A 24,700-nucleotide genomic window follows, 5' to 3' on the forward strand; every position below is an offset into this window, starting at 1 on the left:
CTTGTTTTGCTATGGTTGAAAAGCATATTTTGAAAATCTGAGATGACAGTGTTGTTAACAAAAGTCTAAGCTTGAGAGCTAGCATATTTATTTAATTTAATTTGCGATTTTCATGAATAGTTAACGTTGCGTTATGGTAATGAGCTTGAGGCTGTATTCACGATCCCGGATCCGGGATGGCTAGAATCAAGAGGTTAACCAAACTGCAACTGTGAGTATTACCATGAGTACAGTTAATGTTCTGCCACGAATAAATGTACCGTTTGAACTACAACTGATGAACACTTGCCAACTAAAAGAAAAGGAAGTAAATAGATTTGTTATACTGTTAACCACCACTACCTCAGCTGAGCGTAGTTTTTCATCAGAGTAATCCTTTCAAGGTTCACTGTTTTGTTTTATTGTTCACAATAATACTTCTGAGTAATTTGTTTTTTCTCTTTTTAATGCAGTAGTTCATTTTCAACTCACTCAATATTGTTAGTGTCACACTGACCATTATTTGAGTTGTTTGTTTCTATGTTTTGTTTGGTCAGGGTGCGATATGAGTGGGCATTCTATGTTGCATGTCTAGTTAGTCTGTTTCTATGTGTTTTGGCCTGATATGGTGGCAGGTGTTTGTCTCTCATTGGGAACCATATTTAGGTAGCCTGTTTTGTATTGTGGTTGGTGGGTGGGTTATTGTCTATGTGATGTTGCATGTTAGCACTCAGCTTCGATAGCGGTCGTTTTGTTATTTTGTTTGTTTAGTGTAATTGGTGGGGTTTTTTGTCATTCATTAAAAGTATGTATTCACACCACGCTGCACTTTGGTCTCCTCACTACGACAATCGTGACAGTCTGAATGCTAGGGGTTTGAGAGAGCCTTGTTTTTATATTGTAAATGCAGTAACGCAGATTTTGTCCTTCAGGAAACTCATTCAGGTGAAAGTGATTTGAAATTTTCACAATGGGGAGACATGGCCTATTTCAGTCATGGATCAAAACATTCTGCTGGTGTTTTGACACTTATTCACAAGTTGAAAGGAGACATTCTAGAATCGACATCTTCACAAGATGGGAGATGTGTCATACTGTTAAACTTGACAATGCTATTTTCATTTGTAATGTATATGGACATTACTCGGGTTATACCTGGAACAACAACTATGTCACGTAAATCTAGAATAGATTAATTCCTCATTTCCACCTTTTTGTTACAATTTGTTATAGATGTAGATCATCAGTTGGCTCTCTTGTCTGATCATCACTTGATTTTCCTGAATTTACAAGCTACTTGGAAATTGGAAATTAAACAACACACTTCTTAAAGATCCTACTCTCATTGGAAACATCAAATCGTTAGCCAAAGATATTTTTGCAACAAAAGACTTGGGTCATGTAAGTAGATGGGAATTTTTCAAATATGAAGTCAGAGTTCTAGCCATTAAATGTGTCAAAGAGCTGATGCACTTAAAGAACCTTAGAGAAAAATAGTTGATGAGCAAGCTTGACAGTTTTCTAAAGAAAGTCTATCTGAAGAAGAGTCTGTATTTACACGGATCAGCTTTACACGGATCTGGCAAAGTGTGCCTCGTAAGGTTAAAAGCAAAATGGATTGAAGAGGGGGAAAGAAACACTTACTTTTTTGCACTTGAAAAGAGAAACTACAAAAGAAAATCTATAACTGCACTCAAAATGTAACAATGTTTTACAATAACATCCTTTGTCAATTCCTTTAATGAAAACCTTTACAGCTCTCAATTTCAGGAAGATGGTTGTGAAAGTTACATTTGCCACATTCGGAATTATGTCCCTGTAATTGAGGATGATTTCCACTCCGTTTGCAATTCACCTGTGTCAATTGAAGAAATTAGAGGCTATGAATTCAATGAAAAAAAGGGAAATCACCTGGCCCTGATGGCCTGACAGTTGAATTCTATAGACAGTTTTGGGAGTTACTAGAAGACCCGATTTTTAATGTTTCAAGATTGCATCAAAAGTGGAAATGAAACAGGGCCTTCATTGATTCCGAAGCCCAATAAAGACTTCTCTCATTGACAATTGGAGACCAATTACTTTATTAAATATTGATTACAAATTGATTGCTCTGGTTTATGTCAAGATTAAAGAAAGGAATAGATACCATTATATGAGACTCAAACAGGATTTATGAAGGGCCGTCACATAAGCTTTAACATTCTTTTAGTCTTGGACCTTATGGATTATTCAGATGCACTTGACTCAGATGCGGTTGTCTTATTTTTGGACTTCTGTAAAAGCCTTTGACACAATTTAACATGAATTTCTCTTTGGGTCACTTAAACTTTTTGGATTCTGTGAAAATTTTATCAAAGTCATTTGCATGTATTACAAAGATATAAATAGTTCTGTGTTACTAAACCTTAATACTTCCAAAAGATTCAGGGACAGGGATGCCCAATTTCGCAATTTTTATTCATTTTGGTTGTGGAACTTCTTTCTCTAGATATTCTGAATTTCTCTCCTAAAATGAAGAACCAAAAATACATTTAATAATTGGCTACAAAGAGATCTTTCTATACTTGGTAGAGTGCTTCTGTCCAAGGCAGAGGGACTGTCATTTTGTGTACACCTCATTATCGTTATTTGTAAATCCAGCTACTTGTAAAGTGATCAATAAGACTTTTCTTGACTTCATCTGGAAAAAATAAGTCTCACAAACTAAAAAGGTCAGTCCTCTCTGAAGGAGGTCTGGAAGTGTTGGATTTTGTTGACATAAATAATACTTTCAAGATCAACTGGTTGAAAAGATGTTTGATCAACACTGATTCAATATGGTATTTCATTCCAAATAATGTGTTTAGTAAGTTGGGAGGTCTTCAATTTGTACTGAAATGTAATTATATTCCTGAAAGATTACCCACTAAATTGTCTAGGTTTCACCAACAAGCTTTAATGGCCTGTAAAATAGGTTTCCTGCACAATTTTTCCACACATAAAGCTCTTTTGTGGAATAATTCAGACATAACTGTAAGGAATAAGTCATTGTTCTACCCCAGCTGGCATGAGAAGAATATTGACTTTGTTCTTGATGTTTTTGACAACAAGGGTAATATTCTCACATATGAACAATTTATAACATTGAAAGAGTTTCCAGTACCTTTCAGAGTTTTTATTTCTGTGATCAACGCCATTCCCAGTGGTCCAACTACACTAATGAAAACTCATCTTAGCTTTGGTAATGATCACAAAGTTTATCCAGAACTCAGATTGGAAGGCGTGGACTTACTTGAGAAATCTTGTTGTAATAAATATATAAGACCAATTCTTCATTCACAAAACCAACTTACACCGTGAGGAAAGTTTTTCTGGAACATGCTTATTCCTGACATTGTCTGGAAAAATGCATGGTTAAGGCCTTACAAATATTGTATACCTAACAAAGTTAAGGAAGTGCACTTCCTTTATATCCATGTAATTCCATGATATTCAAATTTGTGGATATTGATATCTGCGTTTTCTGTGAAAAAGGTGAGAATCTGTCTCACTTGGTCTTTGAATGTAAATTTGTGTCAGAATTTTGGGAAAACCTTGCAAAATACTTATTTTCCATTATGAACACAGCCCATGTTTTTGACATGAAGGATATAATATGTTACTATTGCAATGAAAACAAAACCATTGAAATGATTGATGTTTTTAATTATTGTTGCCAAATACTTTATACACAAACAAAAATTCCAAAATTCTATACCAAAATTACATTTGTTTTATTGAATTCAAATATCTTATTAAAACATTAACTCTAGTGAATAATAACAAGAATAACATCTTCCTGAATCATTATAATAAGATGTTTTCATAGTGAATACAATTGCAGTAGAATTGTTTATTTTTTAATTACTTGATATTTTTTGTATGTTTTAGAATTCTCGTTAATACCTGCATTCTGTTTTGTATGATGTAACAATGTATATTGTTCATCTGTATTTTGAATAAAATAAATATACAGTGGGGCAAAAAATATTTAGTCAGCCACCAATTGCACAAGTTCTCCCACTTAAAAAGATGAGAGAGGCCTGTAATTTTCATCATAGGTACACTTCAACTATGACAGACAAAATTAGAAAAAGAAATCCAGAAAATCACATTGTAGGATTTTTTTATGAATTTATTTGCAAATGATGGTGGAACATAAGTATTTGGTCAGTATATCCATACTCTTTGCTGCAGTCGACTGTACGTTTCTGCAGTTGCTCTTTACCGACTTCATCCTGCAGCCATTGACTGCAATGTGGGAGGCTCTATCGTCAACTAATCATTATAGAGTTTTTGTTTGATCTACATGAAGGTGACTAAAGACGTGACTGAAACAGGAACCAACTTTGCCGCCACTCATTAATTCATACAGGTTAGTCGAGGTAGTTGAGGTCATTTGTACTGTACATGTAGGTATGGGTAAAGTTACTATGCATATATAGTAAACAGTGAGTAGCAGCAATGTATCACGTGCAAGCAAATCAAACATTTTAATATGTTTATAAGCTGGAGAACCTGTTTAAATTTAAATGGTTGCTTATGTTCGCAAGTATGGACCCTTGCTCACCAATTTATTTTACAATGTACACATTTTGTGAGTGTGTGTGATATGGGGATTGGAGGAATGTTTATTTTGGCATTATAAAGATAAACCTTTAGGCTATAAACAATGGCAACCCTGCAATTGTGATCTGCGCAAAGATTATGGATATACTGACAAGATACATGTCTCTCCGCCCTAGCAATGGGAGTCATTGTCCACAAAGCGGCAAGGCTCCTGCCTATACTTTCTTTGGATTGGTGGATACATCTCATTATTGTAATCTTTTTTGAATATTCGATGAGGGTTGTTGACGTCAACCACCAGTATTCTATGGAGAGAATGCTATGGTACTAGCCTCATGTCATGAATATGCATAGCCAACTTGAGACAACTCCGATACTCCAACTTTTTTCTCAAAGTTGCCGGAATGTCATGTGTCGTATTACTTATAGCAGTACACTCGTAACCACTTTACAAACGCTTTACAAAACTTCTATTAGATCAAATAAACCTCACTTAGCAAATAAGCCAAGTTTTGTTAACCAAATTTGTGCCTCTCTCTTTTCCTCTCTGTCTGAAACTTGCTGTTGAAAAACCACATTAGTGTCGGACTTTCGGCTGTCACAGATGCACCTCCCCGACTTCACTCCTCAAATTTTTCGTCTAGAGTCAGTTGCTTCAGACTTACCAGTCAAATGAGCCCCCTGATTTTGAGAAGGGATTGCGCGACGATTAGCAACCGTGTGACCCAGTATGCCACTGTGAACATGATTGGTTGACAGTATACTGAATGGGTGGTTATATATTCCTCCAATGGCAATGTAGTGCCTGACAGCACAGTTGATAACGTGTCACGCAATTATTGGTTGATGCATGCAATGTCTGCGCAGGACATCACGACACATTCTTCCTTGAATGTGACGCGCACACAGAGACAGACAGAAAGTTAGACTCTCTCGCTCTCTGAAACACACACAAAATCATTGGTAAAATCCATAACTGGAAAGTGAGGTGTAGTGTCTGAGGTAGGGATGCACCGGTATGACATTTTTGGCCATTACCAATATCCAATATTTTCCTTGCCAAAAAAATAGAAACAATATCGATATTTACAATTTTTGCGGAAGCGTTCTAGTACAGTTAAATAGTTAACACACAGACACACACACACACACACACATGGACACAGCGGTCTAAGGCATTGCATCTCCGTGCAAGAGGCGTCACTCCAGTCCCTGGTTCGAATCCAGGCTGTATCACATCCGGCCATAATTGGGAGTCACATTGTGCGGCACACAACTGGTCTAGCGTTGTCCGGGTTTGGCCGTCATTGTAAATAAAAATTTGTTCTTAACCGACTTGCCTAGTTAAATAACATTTACGTATGTCCCCATTACCATTAAAACATAATCAAATCAAATCAAATTTTATTTGTCACATACACATGGTTAGCAGATGTTAATGCGAGTGTAGCGAAATGCTTGTGCTTATTATTCACTTACTTGCTGTGCTGATTCGTTGTTCAGTCGTTTCATTCTCAACCAGGATTTCATCATACATGTCAAGCAGTGAAGTTTCAGCTCTGTCTGTCTGTGGCCTCTCTTCCTCAGTGGAAACTGTCACTGTGTCCATTTCCATCTTGTCCAGCTGTGTATGTAACATTTCACGTTAACCCTGTTTCTTGTCTGCATCGAAGTAGCGGTCCTTGTACATAGCATCGAGCATGGTGGAGACACAGTAAAGAGGCTCAGAGAGAATGCCACCGACTCGCTTGTTCACAGCCTTGAGTACTTTTGTAAGTTTTAACCCCATGGTCTGTGTCGGCAGTTTAGTTGAGCAGGCATTTCAATGCCATGACAGAAGGTATCACGTCTGAAGGTATCACGCAGTTGATGAGCTTATTTCTCCAGTCAGTTGTTCGAATGGTGCAAAGTAGTGTGTTCATGTTTCCAAGTTTCAAACATGTTCTCAAATGCCATTGAAATGGCAGCAGCGGTATGAGAACCAGCACATTCTTGAGCATGCAATACGGCTTTCCTCAGTGAGAAATCCTGGTTGACCCACTGTGCTGTCAGACTCAGCATGCTCATGGGGCTGACATCGCTGGTCCAAATGTCAGTCTTGAGTCTAATAGCAGTGACTCATGGATGTGTTTCAACAATACTGTGTAACTCCGGTAGGGCAGCGTCTGAAAAATAGCGCATACTTGGTAGTGCGTACCGGTGCTCGACCAGTCGGCGAAAGCCAACATCATCCACGACAGAGACCGGTTGATTGTCAAGGGCAATCTTGGCAATCTCGTTAATGGATTTTGCCTTTGAGTTGTCTCGCTGAAATGTTCTTACTCTTTCAAATGACTGATTGACTTCAACTTATTTAGTTGTTGGAAGTGTGCACTTAGTATTTTTCTGCTTTTGTTCTGTGTAGCGCTGTATTTTTCATGGCGTCATCTACCTACGTTATATAGGTATGCACATCAGCTTTGACATCGGCTTTGCACATCGGTGTTAAACTAGACATCTGGCCGATGTTGGCATTTTCAGCTGATATCATCCGATTCCGATATGCTCAGTGATATATCGTGCATCCCTAGTCTGAGGTGTAATTTCAGCCTTTTTGAGGTGTACACTTACAGCCTTATGCCCTCCAATCCTTAGTCAAATCCAGTGTAGGCTGGTGGGAAGAGATATAGGAGGACGGGCTCATTGTAATTGCTGAAATGGAATAAATGAAACTGAGTCAAACGTGGTTTCAATATATTTGATACTGTTCAATTTATTCCATTCCAGCCATTACATTGAGCCCGTCCTCCTATAGCTCCTCCCGCCAGTCGCCACTGGTTGAATCACTAAACAAGATGCCTTCCCCCGGAAGGATTGTCCCCAGACACAGTACATGTCCTCTGTTTTTTTGCACAGGGAGTTGTTCACCTTAGTTGTTATATTTTGTGGCTGGCTGTAGATGCATACTCTTGTTACGACGCAAATTATGTACGAAGCAAATTAGGTAGTACTACCTTGGTCAGTGACAATGTTCATGTCTTTTTACTCTTTCAAAACATTTCCTTGGGTTTGTTCTTATTGAACGTGACCCTGCCTACTGATATAAGAGAGGTTGCACATCCCTGCTTCTGCAGTTGACAGACATCTTTGGCTTCGCTCCAGACAGGCTCAGCTAGTAGAACTTACATCACCATGACAACCAATGTGGAGGTGCTTGCTCAGCAGATAGTGGTCCATGAACAGGTGGCAGAGGTGAGTGGTGTGTATGTATGGTTTTCTTATTAGGGGAGAGGATGTGTTTGTGTACTATACGTAGGTAAATTCTAATCAAATTGTATTTACATGCGCCGAATAAAACCGGTGTAGAACTTACCGTGAAATACTTACAAGATGTGTGGAGACATTTCACTGCAGCTAATGTAGAGGGAAAAGCTGTGTACATTTGCAAATACTGTGCCAAATCATATGTGAAGACTGCAACAAAGATGCAGAATCATCTGGCCAAGTGCATAAAGTTCCCTCAGCGCTCACAACAAGCAACCTCTGACAAAAGTCCCTCTACTTCTATTTCAGGTGAAAATTATGAATGAATGACCTTATCAATAGCAACAGCTCATGGGCCTCCGGGAATCAGAAGTTTTTTTTTTTACTCAATGGAGGAACGTAGTCAGAGAAATGCTGGTGAATGTCTTGCTCGAGCTGTGTATGCAACTGGTTCACCTCTGATGCTCACAGGCAATGTGTATTGGAAGAGATTTCTGTATGTTCTTCGCCCAGCATACACCCCTCCAACCAGACATGCTTTATCTACTCATTTGCTGGATGCAGAGTTCAACAGAGTTCAAGTGAAGGTCAAGCAAATCATAGAGAAAGCAGACTGTTTTGCAATCATCTCTGAAGTGTGGTCAAATGTTTGTGGGCAAGGAATAATTAACGACATGATCTCCAAGAGTGCTGAGGGAAACTTAGGGTGACCATCTTCAATTGTCTGCAGAACATGCAAAAGAAATAAACGCTGCGAAGGGGCAACACTTCAAATCTCTTGAGTCATCTTCGTGACCACCACCTACTACTTTATAGCGTATGCAAGGTAAGTTAACTTTTAGCTCAATGCATGATGTGGGGACTTTGGAATGGGGGAAAATGTCATGGTTTGTCTAACTTGCTAATAGCTTGTCAATAATGTAAAATGAAGCTGTCGGTGTTACCTACTCTTGTATAAACACTACACGTTCTTCTGCTGCTGTATGCGTCGTGTGTCTGACTATTCACCCATTGCACACGATAACACGTTATGTAGTTTAGTCACCCAACCAACATATTTTGTTCATTTAAAATCTGTCAGTCTTCGACTTGGTTGTAAAAGTGTTCCAACAGGAGAAACACTATAGAAGATTGTGTGTGTGTTAATAATAATGGTTATTATAATGTAACAACACCAATAATAATAATACATTTGCTATTCCCTTGTTTATAGAGTGGGCGAGCAGCAGGCAAACCCAGTGATGCTACTGGTCCCTCATCTACATTTGTGACACAGACACTCCAGCAAGCATTTAAAAAGGCAGGCTGCTTATACACTCACATCAAAAAATGCTCAAGACCTCACTGCAGCCCTTTCATATTACATTGCAGTGGACATGATGCAATTTCAAATTGTTAGGAGGCCTGGCTTTCTGAGGCTGATGGAGGTTGCCGTGCCTTCACAAACTTTATTTTCCAAGACTGAAATCCCAAACCTGTACAGCCAGGTTAAAACTGATGTTGGAAAAAGTTTGGCTCAAGGAACATGGTTTGCTGCAACTACTGACTTCTGGACCAGTGAAAGCGGGGGTGGTCAACCCTACATAAACTTCACTATCCATTACCTCAACCCAGACTGTCAACTGGAATCAAACTGCCTGGAAACACAGTTCTTCCCAGAAGATCACTCGGCTCACATTAGTTTTTTGAGAATATGCTGGAAGAGTGGGGGATCAACAAAGAGAGAAAAGCAAGCTGCCCTCAACATGCCACAGAAGGCTCTGATCCATGATGTGGTGACCCGATGGGGATCTACACACAAGATGCTTGAGCGTTTCCTCAGCCAACAGCAGCCAGTCTGTGTGACACTGGCTGGAGAAAGAGGAACATGGCATATGAGGAACATGATGCCCAAGGATGCTGGCATAAGTGTCATGGAGCAACTGTGCCAGATCCTTGAACCTCTGAGCAAGTTTACAGATGCACTTTCCTCAAAAACACGAGTGACACTGTCAAGCCTGTCCTGGACCACATCACCCATGATGTTCTGGTGGAAAAGGATACGGAGCCATCCCTGACCGAGGAGATTAAAAGGGTAATGAGAGAAGACATTAACAACAGATACACAGAGAAGGCAAAGAGAGTCATCCCCATGGCTTGTTTCATTGACCCCCGCTTCAAAGGGAGCTTTTTAGATGAGCCTGAGGCTACAAAAGTTAACACTGACAGCTGTGTCCAGGAGGCCTTGAAGCTGGCAGCTGTGTCCAGGAGGCCTTGAAGCTGGCAGCTGTGTCCAGGAGGCCTTGAAGCTGGCAGCTTCACAAGTCAGGGAAGAACCACAGCAGCATCAGAGGGGAAAGGCCTGGCTGGGTTGCTGAGAAGAATTACCTCAAGGCAGCAGAGGGGTGAAGAGGGTCAGAGAGAGTGAAGAAGAGATCAAGGACTACCTGTCTCTGCCACCCATTCCAGCAGAATGAGGATAGACTGGTGTGGTGGAGGGGCAATACATCAGTTTCCTCACCTTGCCAGGGTTGCCAGGAAGCTTTTGTGCATCCCAGCAACCAGCGTGCCATCAGAGAGAGTGCCAGCGGGCACATTGTCTCCATTTGCAGATCACTACTTAAACCGGACAAAGTAAATATACTGACATTTTTACATTTCAATCTCAAGTGAACAAAGATGCATGCGTACAGGATGTTAGGCCAGCAGCACCTTATTTCTTTATGAAGGAGAGAACAGACATACAATCAGTGCTGTTCATTTGATTAGTTGACATATTTTGTGTTGTTATTTTAATGTCAACACCTGCACATTGGATGTGTTTACATATGGTTGTATTGTTCTCACATGCACATTGCTTTACTTGTGTTGCTTTTATATGCACATTTGATTTGCTTACTTAAGGTTGTGTTCATTAAAACCTGCACTAGGGAAACTTTTACCTCTCATGGCCACATGGTGCCATCTTTAATGTTATTATTTTAATGTTTATGCACAAAAGTGCATAGCGCTGCTCAATTTATTTGTTGATTTGCAATATAAAACTTGGTGAAATAATTTCAGTGTGTGTATCAATAGTTTTTGAAAATTTCCAGCACATTTGAACAATACTGTAGAAAAAGCCCATGGAGTTGGTGGAATAATCCTTTAATTCATTGCCATTTACTCAGCTGGGCCAGAGGCGCTTTAATTAGATCAGGTGGAAATGTCCGACAGATCTCAACTCCATAAAAGGAGGAAATTGCCATCGCCTGATCTCGCTGCTTTTCTTCCTTGACTCCATCTGATCCAGAAGTTCTGTGCGTCCATGAATCCACGTAAATCCACCGACTCTTACCTTTCATCTGTAATGTAAATGTAAATCTGAATTATCTGTGGCGATCGGGAGAGTGGGCCATTCAGTTACTGCGCAGCTTGGAGCGCAGCTTGGAGCGCACGCTTCAAACATATTGTGTAATGTGAGTTGTCAATGATCACGGCCCTATGGATCCTCATAGGCCCATTATGCAATCGATATGGTTCATGTGTATTGAAATTAATTATATGTACACATGAAGACAATTGAAAGAGTGAAATGAGAAATGTCATTGTTTGCTAACTGATTGACTTTGATAATGGGGATTATAGATTGTATAACCAATTCACTGTTTGTATTCTTTCATGATTTATGATAAATTGTTATGAACCTAAATGACTCGCGGATGATTACTATTGACTTCTTAATGAACTGGACTGTTGAATTCCGTAAATTATGTTAATAATGAATGATATGATTTGATCTTTGATTATGAATTTGATTGGATACATGTTATTTGTTTCCTTTGTGATGCAGCACAGACTACTCAGTAAATATACCACATTATGGTTAAAGGAATTCCTGCCTCAGTCTCATCCATTCCTCTGTCACCTGACACGTGACCACCTGTTCACCTTCACTGTCAGTCATCCTACCTGTCCAGCTACCTACACAGATTCCACTAATCTTTCAAATACCATGGTAATACTGATAACCGTGATAAATTTGGTCACTATAATTGTGATATGAAATGTTTAATCTCTAGTGGTAAGCAGCCTGAAACTCCTGAAACCTATAGCAGTAGCCATTGCACGGATTGAGGGAGACAATGCCATCCTGTCTGATGTTCACTCTGTTTGCAGATGTAAGAGAAGAAATCCATACTTCACTGTTGCTCCAAGCAGAGGAAACTGCAGTTCTGAAATGCATCAAAAAGCATGAAGACTTCTGCCTGAAGCCCACACACGCCGCAGCTTACGTGTTGGACCCCAAGTATGCTGGCAAGAGCATCCTGTCTTGTGCAGAGATCAAGGCCTATGGTGTCATCACTACCATGTCTCTCCACCTTGGCCTGGATGAGGGCAAGGTTTTTGGCAGTCTGGCGAAGTACACTTCCAAGCAAGGGCTTTGGGATGGAGATGCAATATGGCAGTCGTGCCAACATATCTCATCAGCCACCTGGTGGAAGGGACTTTGTGGATCTGAGGCTCTTTCCCCTTTTGCCTCCATCCTCCAAATCCCACCCAGTGATAATGACCGGGTATTGATGAGTGACTTGTTGCCAATCGAAAAACTGATATAAGCGAGCTAACGTTAGCTGGCTAATACACTTAACCTGTTTTGCATTTCCTAATTCATTTTAATTAACTTAATCATTGACACACCCCTCACTACTGTCATTGGTTACACTAATTGCACAGTGTGTCTACATAACCTGGTTCAAGTATTCATGACATTACCCTGAGGAAGGCACAGTGATGCTGAAACGTTGGTAAATACACATTAAATTGCTGGGAGATTATACATGGAGTGTGCAACTTTATTTTGATAGTTTATAGTTATCAGTCTGAAACAGTACAATGGCAAAGGGGCATAAAGATGGAGGAATTCAGATACGGCTTCATTTGAGCGCTATCCAGATTTTTTAAACTACGGCACGCGACATGGTTCAATGTGCCGATAAATCAACACAATCTACTTTTTAATTTGTTTTAATTGCCGGCGTTTGCGGTATGTACATGGGGGCCGCCATCTTTATGCACTTTGTAGAAATTACATTTCAATTTACTCAACTGGTTGTCTGGGTAGTTGGTCCTTATGCAGCTGGAAATTTGAGCCAAAATATCCACAGGGAATATTACTAAAACAATTTTTTTAAATGCTACTACTGCTGTTACGATTTCTATCACCTGTGCAAAACCATGGGCACGTTCAGTACGAACATGTTCGAGAACATTGTAGATAGAAATTCCACAAATAGGGGAGATGTGATTCCTTATTCTACATGGCAAGTTTCTATTCTGAATGTTCCAAAATGTCCTGCTGAAGCGCCCCATGCAAAAAAAAAGCTCATTTAGTATGCATGCATCATGCATGTATAACAAAAACATGTATATTTTGTCACATCCACCAGGTGCAGTGAAATGTGTTGTTTTACATCGTCAGCCATGTAGTACTGTGCCCCTGGAGCAAATTGGGTTAAGTGCCTTGCTCTTGGGCACATACGTTGTGTGCCTCAGATGAACAAACAATCTGTGAGAGCCACGCAAATCGGTTCAATAGCCTAATACTTTACTGTGGCTATTTTGTTTCAAATTTTGGTGCAAGGACAAACTCACTAGACACTCGGGAGAGTAAGTTCCAATAAAGTTTATTCAACATTCTGACTTGTAACAAGGGATCTATTACCGGTGTGATCATATAGCCTACCTCAAATTTTTAAATACAATTTATTTTTAAAAATGTCCCAAACAATGCATTGGCAGGTAAATTCAAGCAAAGACAGTATTTGGTGATAATGTATTGGGCCAGCTTACTGCACAAACCTCATTGCTAAAGTACTGTTTAATTGGTTAATGTTGCATAGGCTTACATTTTAAGTCATGTTAATACAAAATTAGAGCGGTAGATCTCGGCATATATTTTGACTCAAAAGGTTGGTGACCACAGGGTTAGATGCTACGCTCTTGTCTAAAGCTTCCCATTTTGAAACAATTTGCGCATATTATAAAATGTTGACTTTTTTTTCCTCGGCCCGCACATTTTTTTTTTCTTGAGTCAAGTCAAAGTTCAGTAGCCGAAGTCAACACTTCCTTCATCTGTGATTGGGCAACAGTAGGAGTGGGAGGGAACATGAAGTGTTTGCCTTCAAGGAGAGACTTAGCTTTCATGCTATTTCTTTCACCTGAGAAATACTGCACCAAACTTCTTAGACGTATAATTGTGTGACTAAGACCCTCTGCAAAAAAATCGACTTGATTTTGAACTTCTTTAAATTAGAGTATTGAAGTGTTACGGCTGTTTTTGCTACGGTTGCTCAAGTGAAGGTCTTTAGGGAGTGTGCGAGCACAGACTTTCAGTTCGACTATCCGAGTTCTAGGAGCAAACCTGTATGTATGATTTGGTTAATTTGTCTTCCCCTTGTCGTTATTTTTCCTGTCCCTCCCTTCACAGCGAGGCCCTGCAAGCGGAGGCTCCAGCCAGGATGGAGGCTGCTAAACCCAGCCAAGTTTGGGCCTGAGAAGTACTGTCTGAAAGGAGGTCCCCTGCTCCAGCACCACCCAAGGAGATGACAGGGAAAGACCGCGCTCAGATGCTAGCTGCACAGGACTAAGACTGGAAGGAATCATGGACTGAACTGTTATGTTTCACTGGAAATATTGTGGACGTTTCTGTACATTAAAGAAAACCAGACAGGATTTAGTTTCATTGTCAGCTGTTGTAAACAATGATGATTTGGAGATCGGTGAACTAGAATCTGCTCCTTAGATTCGTGAGGTTGAAAGTATATCATCTTTGCAACACACTATCACATCGTGTCGATGGAGTGGGTGAATGAAAAGGCCACTTCCTATTGTTCACATAGGTCATGTCTTTAATTAGTGTTGTGTGACGGAACCTTCTACGATAACAAAAGGCAAACGGGCAACATTATCAAAAAGCTACTCGACAAGTCATTCACATTTGCCACAAATACATTATTCATGTCTGAAAATGTTTGGTTTAGATGCAACACAGCTGAGAGTTAGTGGTGCATGATCGATTACAGCGAACACAATACTGCTTTAGTTCAAAATGACAAGTACTATTGTATACTTTGCAAGGCAAGTGAACCAGTACTTGGATACATCAAAGTACTTATTCAACAGGTGACACAGGAGTTTGCCAACAGTATAAATTATACTTGGTAGCGTGGAATAGGTTTAGTGTTAATTTACCTATGACAATAGATTATCTTTAAGAGATTAATCAAGATAGTCTTTTATCCTAAAGTTGCCACAACCTTATGGATACAGAGCAGGCTGATGCGGTGACAGATATAGGTGCCAAGCAGAGCACTCTGGGTAAATTGACCTATTCTGTGCCTCAGACCTAAACAGCTCAACTGTTGGTGTTCTGAGTTAATGGTAAGTGATGCCAAGAAATACTTTGCTGAATCAGTTGCATAAATACACTAAATACAGACTGAAGTTACAAGACTAGACAGCTATTGAATAAGGATGACAAAGGCCAATATTCTGAACCAGGCTTGGCATAAGAGAAAGTAAATGGGATGTTTTTTTTTTACCCTGTAAAGAGCTTTAGATTTGTTCAGAGCAGGACAGATTCTGACCCTCAGTGCACTAAGAGAGAACAGTAGGAGAACTAGGACACGTTAGAGAAACAGCATGAGAGAGACTAGGACAATATCAGCTTTGAAAGCCTACTTTGGACTACTGCTGAAGTGCCTCCTAGTGATGTACACACACTGAAAGCTAATGCATCTATTCTGTGCTTCAACAGACACAAAACCAGCTTACAGAAACTGAAGGAGGCAAAGTAGGATTTCAAAAACAGTTTTTGGTTTCGCTCATGTTTTGTTCAACATTTTCTTTCTAGTGGTCACGACCCCCAGGGATGACAGAAGACTGAGATAAAAGATTATGTGCGAACGGCAATAAGTTTCCACTCCCCTACAAACATGTATGTGAAGATCTGACAGACAAATGTAGCCGTTACAGGTTAGACATGCTTAGTATTCAGGGCTGCATTTGTGTGCAGACAACACGTTTTCATGACACTCATAGCTGCCATTTTAAACTATTCAGAGTAAACCAAGGTTGGGTCGATGTGATTAAATACAATATAAGGACAAAAATGGCATAGTCTGGAATTATCTGGTCATTAAACGTGCAAATCAATTATATCGGCTATCGCAGTATTTGGAGTAGCATATCGTAGGTCTCATATTGCCCAACCCTTGAGTGAATGTTTTCAAAACCATGTGATCTTGAATGCAACCCTGATTCTACATAAGATATCTATTGTGTAGCAGGACTGCAGATCGATGTCTGGCCTCAAATAACCTCCCTTATGACCCCTTGAATCCTCTCTCCAGTGGCCGAATACAGACATCTGTCTGTAAGTGATGATACTCTGCCCTTGTGCTTCTTACCATACAAGTATAATAAAAACCAACCTGGGCTCCTAACAGACACCTTTATAGAGTGAGTGTTATTAGTAAGTACGAGAGCGAGAAAATCAAAACGCAACCTAAATGCATCTCGTGGTCGGCATTCTTCTAGTGACTTGGCTGTCAAAACCTGAGAAAGCCTCAAGTCTGTAGATGCTTCCTCTCCTTGACCTGCACTTGGTAGGGCAATCAGGATCGGCAAAGAAATAATGCTATTATTATGTGCAGTTTATTCACATCAGTGCAGATGAAGGAAAGGAGTATAGGCTATTGGAGTATAGACTGAGATGCACCCTCTGGACCCTGGCTCTGGAGGGCTACTCACCAAGGGTGGCGCTGGGTGATTCCGTCACCTAACACAACCTAGTATCAACGAGATCATTGGTCATTTAAAGGGAACTACCGTCATCTCAGGAGTAGCCTTCTAGCCCTGGGTGGAAAGCCCTGTTGTAAGCGTCAGGTAATGGTATGGGGGTATGAGAGAAAGAGACAGGGAGGTGGTGTCTGTCAGTGTGTCTTGCTCTTCTGTTCCTGTAGCGTGCGCTGCAGCTCTCTCAGGTTCTCCGACAGCAGCTCTACCTCGTCTAGCCTCCCGTTGAGCTTGGCATCAAATATGTACGCCCGTATATTATCGATCTGCTGCAGCAGCAACTCCTCCTCAATCACGTCAACATCCGGCATCGCCTCCTCATCCTCCCCCTCGAAGGGATTGGTCGAGGCTCCCGGCAGAGTACACCCAGAAGCCTCTTTAAAAGGGTTACCTTCATTGTTTTCCTCCTTCACTTCGAAAGGGTTGCCAGTGGCGCCCTCGGCCTGCCCCTGCTCTTCCTCCCCACCCTCTTCCTGCTCAAAGGGGTTGTACTCCTTCTTCCCGTTAGCCACCTCCTTGTGCTCCTTCTGGATCTCCTCGAAGAACGGATTGGAAGGATCCTCCACAGGGGTGGAGTCTTCCTCCTCAAAGGGGTTGAGGGAGGAGCTGTTCTGTCCCTCGCCACCAGGAGGTGTCACATCTCCCCCCAGCCTCCTCAGCCGGGGGGGTGACTCCTCATCCTGGTCGGTCAGGGCAGGGAAGGCCCTCATGGACAGGGGGCTGCTCTCTGCTTTAGGTGTCACCTCTTCCTCCCCCTCTACCTCCCCATGGAGGCTCCCTATATCGGTTAGGTTCAGTGAGCCCTGCCAGGTGTATGTGGCCTGGGATCCTGGGGCTTGGCTCTGGGCCCTGTGCTCCCTCTCCCCCTCTCTCTGTCCTCCAGGCGTTGCAGCTCGTCCTGCTGTAGACTCTCCTCCTGCGCCAGCCTCTGGGACAGAGCGATGGCCAAGCTGGTCTGTTGCTGGTCGTACTCATCCTGGGAAACACATAGTTCAACAAATAACACCCTATTCCTACACAGAGCCCTACTTGATGTGGTGCATTGTAAATCACAGTATATACAACAATGAATTCCTTGATCAATATTAGTTGTTGTGGTACATGTCTAATATAATGTAGGTTTCCACACCTGCAGCTGCCTGAGGTTCTCCTCCAGCATGGCCACTTCGTCATGCCTCTGGGCAGCCTTGGCCTGCCGCAAGAATGACTGGATGTTGTCTATCTGCTGCAGCAGGGGGTCCTCCAGCTCCCCGCACGTGTGGAGGGTATCAGAAGAGGGCAGCCATCCCCCAGCTTTGGTCATGCGGGGGGCCCTGGGGGCCTGGGGAGCCTCCCCATTGGTGCTGGCAGCTGGGCGGTTCTTCTCAGAGTCCTGCCTCCTTTTCTGGGCCACCTGGGCAATCTGGCAGTAAAATAGGAAGGTAAGCTTTTAGAGACAGCTTCATTATAAAACACTAATTGTGTTGCTTTTTGCTTGTCTGTTATCATAGATATATTAGATCCTTTTTGGAATACCATTGTTGGGTCATTAGATTAAACAATAAGCAGCCTACTCACCAGTCTCTCCTGCGTGAGCCTCTTCTCCTGCTCCTGCTTCCTCTTCTCCTTTAGGTCCTCATACTTGTCCTTAGTGGGTAGAGACATCAGACCCAGCAACTTCTCCTGCAGGAGGAAGGGAGAAGTATAGAGATGGAGGGGGGGTTGCTTGAATATAGTATGTAACTTTACTGGTGGCAGTCTCAGTTATCAATGACATGTTTAGTATGCTATTCAGCTCATCCATAGCTGCTCTGTGTGTACAGTAGTGTACCCTCTGTGTCTCACCTGGACAAACAGTGTGGCTGTGTATCTGACCATCCTCTGCAGCTGGAGAGTCTTTTGATGGGGTTGTGGCTCCTCCTTCATTCCCAGTGTTAAGATCTTCTTACTGACATGAATATATATAGAGAATGTTATAATATGGTCGTTTAGCAGACACTTTTATCCAAAGTGACTTGAAGTTAGTTAACACATGTTCTGTAAACGGTATGTACCTCAGTGCATCGATCAGTTCGTAGTATTTCTGGACTTCCATTCTCAGTCCACCAGCCGTGTCCAGGTTATAGGTGGTCTCTCCAGCACTGTGAAAATGGAAGTTTGACAATGAGGATAAAACAACCGAACCAGAGCCACATATAGCTCTGGTCAAATGTAGTACGCAATATAGGGAATGAGGTGTCATTTAAGACACAGGCTATATCTTACTTGAGAGACTCAGCCATTCTGATATACTCTGGAGCCCTCTCATCCACCTTGTCCATGCACAGTCTCAGCCTCTGGGAGGAAGACAGGAAGATGGATGGTGAATGACATGAAGTACACTACATGGTGAACAAGAGGAATCACACAGAGCTCTGTGTTACCTCATAGAGCTTGACGATGTCAGGCACGTGGTCTTTCTCCTCCAGTTTCTGCTGTCTCTTCATTAGGGTGTCCATGCAGTGGAGGCAGCAGCGGATCCTCTCGTCATCCTTCTCTTCCAGCATTGAGGTGACACTGCTCAGGCTGCTGATGCTGCCCCTCCTGGAGCCCATCCCGCTGACATTGCCCCCGCCCCCTGTTGGAGGGGACTGGGACTGGCTGCCCGTAACACTACGGGCCTCCCGAGTCCCACTGGTCAGCTTGTCTGGAGAGAAGAGAACAAACAGGGTGAGGATTCACTGAGCAACACTGAGATATGTTGCAATAATATGTAATACTGTAGTATGCATGTAAACACATGCACACGTTATATATGTCCATAATGTGGTGTGTTTATGTGTGTGTGAGTGTGTAATTCTACTCACAAGCCAAAGGCAGGGGCACAAACTCCATGCACTTCCTACACATGATGGAGCCACAGAGGCGGCAGTGGTGTCGCCTGTTGCGAAGGTTGAACTTGTTACCGCAGTCGGGACAGAACGGAACATCAGAGTCGCTCACCCACGCCACAACAGACTTCTCAATCGCTAGAGAGGAAGAGAAGAGGCTTTTCTGGATTCACACAATGAAAATGACATTCAAATCCACACTACTCAATAAGAAGAAATGCGGATCTGGTATAATGTGATGGTGAATACCAAAACACACTGCAATATGATCCCCACTTAACTCACCTCTAATTTTGCCTGCATCTATGTTCATCCTGTCAAAAGATGTCAGCTGAAACAGAACACAGGATACATGGTGAGTCATGTTCTGACAGTATCTTGGCCAGGTTGCAGTTGCAAATGAGAACTTGTTCTCAACTAGCCTACCTGGTTAAATAAAGGTGAAATAAAATAAAAATAAGGGCAGTGTAACTGCTACTGTATGTGTCAAAGCCACATTGACAAACAACTTGTGATTGTCTGCTGTAGTTTGTGCAAGAGTCCTCACTTTCTCCAGCCTGATAATGAGCTTGTTGACCTCGATGACATAGTGGTCAATCCGGGCAGCTCTGTGCTTCTTAAAAAAGTCCATATGATTTCTTGTGGCTCCTATGGGGTATAGGAGGGACACCATCAGACTGGATGGAAGGGTGTTCCATTACAATGCAGCACCACATTTTCAATTCAGTCGAGATGACTCACTAGCATTCAATGACCAGACCAATACATCTCTTATGTAGTGTAGATTTAGTCACTTTATACAATGCACTCTAAATAATGCCACTTTAATAATGTTTACATGTCTTACATTACTCATCACATGTATATACTGTATTTTATACCATCTATTGCAACTTGCCTATGCCACTCAGTCATCGCTCATCCATATACTTACATGTACATATTCTCATTCATCCCTTTAGATATGTGTGTATTAGGTAGTGGTTAGGTAATTGTTACGAGTGCTTGTTAGATATTACTGCACTGTTGGAACTAGAAGCACAAGCATTTCACTACACTTACATGGTTAGCGAATGTTAATGCATGTGAGAAATAAAATTTGATTTGGGAAGCCCTCTACCACACCACCCCTTTCCTCTACTCCCAGTAACCCCCCCTGCACACTTCTCCCAGTCTCACCCAACTCCTGAGGCTCCCACATGTAAGGGTCCACTCCGCCGTAGTAGAAGGACTCATAACTGCCCGTCTCTGGCTTGTCTTCACCATCCCACTTCAGCAGCTTGTCTTTGGCTTTCTTAGCCTTCTGGACCAGACCTGCAGCCAAAAGGAGAGAGTTGTGATTGCCTTCTAAAAGTATTATCAGAGACCCTTTTGATTTAGAATTTCCTTTGCTCCTCCATGCTGTGCATATTTAGTCTGGTAGAGCACAAAATGGACTCACTCTTGAGTTGTCCCCTGACATGTCGATCGTCCCCAGAGTGCTCCTCCTCGTAGTGTTCCTGGAGCTGGTAGAACGACTGCAGGTCCTTCAGGCACAGCGGGCACAGGAAGCCCTCCTTCACCTCCCCTGTGCCCTCGAATGGGGGTGGGTAGCTGGAGGCCATTTTGGTGGGGGTGGGTGCAGGATGGTAACAGAGACACCCAGGGTGTGTGTCTGTCTCATGCCATGCCCAACTGGGTGTGATGCCCACCCCTCATCCGCTCCATTATGACAGGAGAAAGCCTGAGAGGCAGAAACTGATCGTTTGAAGCAGTAGAGGGGTTAAGGGTACTGACAATAACATACATGTATGGAAGTCATGGTTTAGTGGCTTACTGAATGACGAACTCTAAAAACTTCCAGCATGAAAGACTTGTCAGATGACATGGAAGTCACTGATTAACGTTGCCTACTGGACGCTAACTGCTCACGTAAATCCTATGCATGGCGTTACTTAAAAGAACCGCGTTTGAAAGAATAAACAGACTAGCTAAATAACTTACAATAGCGAACAACGGCTGCAGTCGGCTGTGTTTACAACTCTCCATAAGCCAGTGATGTAGCTAATGTATCTTTACGGTAGTCATCTGTCTCACCTTGTATCTGATTGAGGGACATATTGGCACTAGGTAGGGACATCATTTGATTAGAACCAGCCAGTCATAGATAGCTAACCAGTTAGAACTATTCACACTAGCTAGCAATTAGCTGGCTAAAGTTAGCAAAAGGCTAACAACCTAGCTAACTAACAGTTAGCTACTGTAGATAATGACGTTTCGCCAGTAGTGAGTATACCGTTTGCAATGACAAAAACTATCCAAAGACGCATTTGTGTACTTACATATCACAATGTAAACCTGTTAACCGTACAGTTTATGAATTAAATGTTGACAGCTCGCTGCAACACTCTTCGCGGTTGAAAGGTTAGCCGCCCTAGTCATGTGACTAGCATACAGCCAAGACCAGAGGAAAGAACACACAAAATGCATATGGATGGGAAAGCCAGGAGGCACCTATTTGACTTTCTGTCCTTTTTCACAACAGGAAAACATACATTTATCAAAGGAAACAAGTGTTATTGGACACACTGACCATCACAGTGGTGCTGTCCACCCATTTCTTTATACCTCAGTGGTCCTCCCTAGAGAAGGGTTGCGTTTCAAACTCACCTACCCTCCCATTATGGGGAAATCACCGTCGCCATCTTGGCGGGCGGTCCAATGATTAGCCAAGCAAGGGAAGTTTGGTACGTAAAGCCCCCGGTTTTAGTCGGGTTTGGGAGAGCACAATTTTATTTTAAGTTGACTGAGAACACGTTCTCATTTGCAGCAACGACCTGGGGAATAGTTACAGGGGAGAGGAGGGGGATGAATGAGCCAATTGTAAACTGGGGATTATTAGGTGACTGTGATGGTTTGAGGGCCAGGTTGGGAATTTAGCCAGGACAACAGGGTTAACACCCCTACTCTTACGATAAGTGCCATGGGATCTTTAATGACCTCAGAGAGTCAGGACACCCGTTTAACATCCCATCTGAAAGACGGCACCCTACACAGGGCAGTGTCCCCAATCACTGCCCTGGGGCATTGGGATATTTTTTAGACCAGAGGAAAGAGGGCCTCCTACCGGCCCTCCAACACCACTTCCAGCAGCATCTGGTCTCCCATCCGGGAACTGACCAGGACCAACCCTGCTTAGCTTCAGAAGCAAGCCAGCAGTGGTATGCAGGGTGGTATGCAATTATGTTCACTAAGGGGCCTGGAACTCCCCATAATTCAAATCGCGATGATTGTACATCCGCTAAGAAAAGTCTGCGAAAACTTAAAAACAACATCAATGTAACATAAAAGTGTAAGTAAAAACGAATGCAAATAAGTTAGAAATGGTGCTACTAATGCAAATGACGGCAAAAAAAACACGTCTCGTTAAAAGTAAATATATTTATGTTTGGTTATCTTTTGGAAATTGTCCAAATAAAACATTTTGATATCTGAAGTTCCAACTTGGCAGACTAACGTTAGTTAGTTAATTAATTTACAGCATACAGTAGGCATATATTACTAATTATATATTTAATATAAGTAGACGCACTCATAATTGACTAGCGCATATAAAGCACCCACAAGCTACCGGTGACTGAAAATACAATCATTGGGGGGATGAAGGTGAATGCTGAGACGCACTTCTTAACCTTCTGCCAAATGTATGACCATATTAGAGACGTGGGAATTAACGGAAATATATGCAAATTCATATTAATGTAGATGTTTTTTTGCATTGGATATATTTACCATATCAGAGACAGAAACAGAAACATTTTACCTTATAAGTAGACACAATTGCAAATGATTAAATCCTTATAATAGAAATAAAATAAACTATTTAGTTCCGAATTGAACTTTAATTACATGACTTTACTCTTCACATGGGACGATTTCACTGAACAAAAGAAAGGGAATATTGAATGATCCATCGCATCTCCCAAAAATGTTTTCAACATACATCTGTAAAATGAGTCTAGAAACTAAAGCTTTTGGTCGTCTTCCTCTCAGGCTTCCATGTCTTCTCCCTGGACCTCCTCAATGTCCACCTAATCTTCACTGTCACTTTCCAACCTTGTTGAGGATTTCTCAAATTTGCCCAGATGGCCACCAATTTTCCAACCCTTGTATTGGTCTCAAACAAGGACCAGTTGCGCTCTGAGGCAGCTGATGTTGGTGGGATTTGGAGGATGATGGAGGCAACAGGGGAAAGAGCCTCAGATCCACAAAGTCCCTTCCACCAGGTGGCTGATGAGATATTTTGGCACAACTGCCATATTGCATCTCCATCCCAAAGCCCTTGCTTGGAAGTGCACTTTGCCAGACTGCCAAAACCCTTGCCCTCATCCAGGCCAAGGTGGAGAGACATGGTAGTAATGACACCATAGGTGTTGTTGATCTCTGCACCAGACAGAATGCTCTTGCCAGCATACTTGGCAGCATACACAGCATACTCCAACATGTATGCTGTGGCGTGTATGGGCTTCAGGCAGAAGTCTTCACGCTTTTGATGTATTTCAGAACTGCAGTTTCCTCTACTTGGAGCAACAGTGAAATGGGCAGGGCAGCACAGATTTCTTATCTTACATCTGCAAGCAGAGTCTGAACATCAGACAGGATGGCAATTATCTCCCACAATCCGTGCAATGGTTACTGCCATAGGTTTCAGGAGTTTCAGGCTGCTCACCCAAAATACATAATCCAGGAGGATCCTCTTGATGGTGTTGTCCATATCGGCAGACTGTGATATGGCCATTTCTTGGAGAGACTCCTTCCCCTCCAGGAGACTGTCAGACATGATGACAACACCACCCCAATGGGTGTTGCTGGGCAGCTTCAATGTGGTGCTCTTATTCTTCTCACTTTTCTTGGGGAAGTAGATTGCTGCTATAACTTGATGACCCTTCACATACCTAACCATTTCCTTGGCTCTCTTGTAGAGTGTATCCATTGTTTTCAGTGCCGTGATGTCCTTGAGGAGCAGATTCAATGCATGAGCAGCATAGCCAATGGGTGTGATGTGAGGGTAGGACTCCTCCACTTTAGACCAAGCAGCCTTCATGTTCGCAGCATTGTCTGTCACCAGTGTATATACCTTCAGTGGTCCAAGGTCATTGATGATTGCCTTCAGCTCATCAGCAATGTAGAGACCGGGGTGTCTGTTGTCCCTTGTGTCTGTGATCTTGTAGAATACTGGTTGAGGG

The 24,700-nt window shown here is 42.1% G+C and overlaps 1 protein-coding gene across 1 annotated transcript; it reads right to left on the minus strand.

The window, feature by feature from the left end:
• Nucleotides 1-13,438: 13,438 nt before the first annotated feature.
• LOC115131847 (rabenosyn-5-like) lies at nucleotides 13,439-21,990 on the minus strand. The gene is given in 14 exon segments (XM_029663874.2): nucleotides 13,439-17,494; nucleotides 17,497-17,602; nucleotides 17,756-18,028; nucleotides 18,184-18,288; nucleotides 18,451-18,553; nucleotides 18,660-18,746; nucleotides 18,871-18,941; nucleotides 19,029-19,291; nucleotides 19,452-19,613; nucleotides 19,761-19,806; nucleotides 20,023-20,123; nucleotides 20,655-20,789; nucleotides 20,917-21,198; nucleotides 21,797-21,990. Coding segments are annotated over 13 exon segments (2,346 nt in total). The 5' UTR covers nucleotides 21,080-21,198; nucleotides 21,797-21,990; the 3' UTR covers nucleotides 13,439-16,763.
• Nucleotides 21,991-24,700: the final 2,710 nt, after the last annotated feature.

This window comes from Oncorhynchus nerka, linkage group LG7 (assembly GCF_034236695.1).
Source record: "Oncorhynchus nerka isolate Pitt River linkage group LG7, Oner_Uvic_2.0, whole genome shotgun sequence".
NCBI lineage: Eukaryota > Metazoa > Chordata > Actinopteri > Salmoniformes > Salmonidae > Oncorhynchus > Oncorhynchus nerka.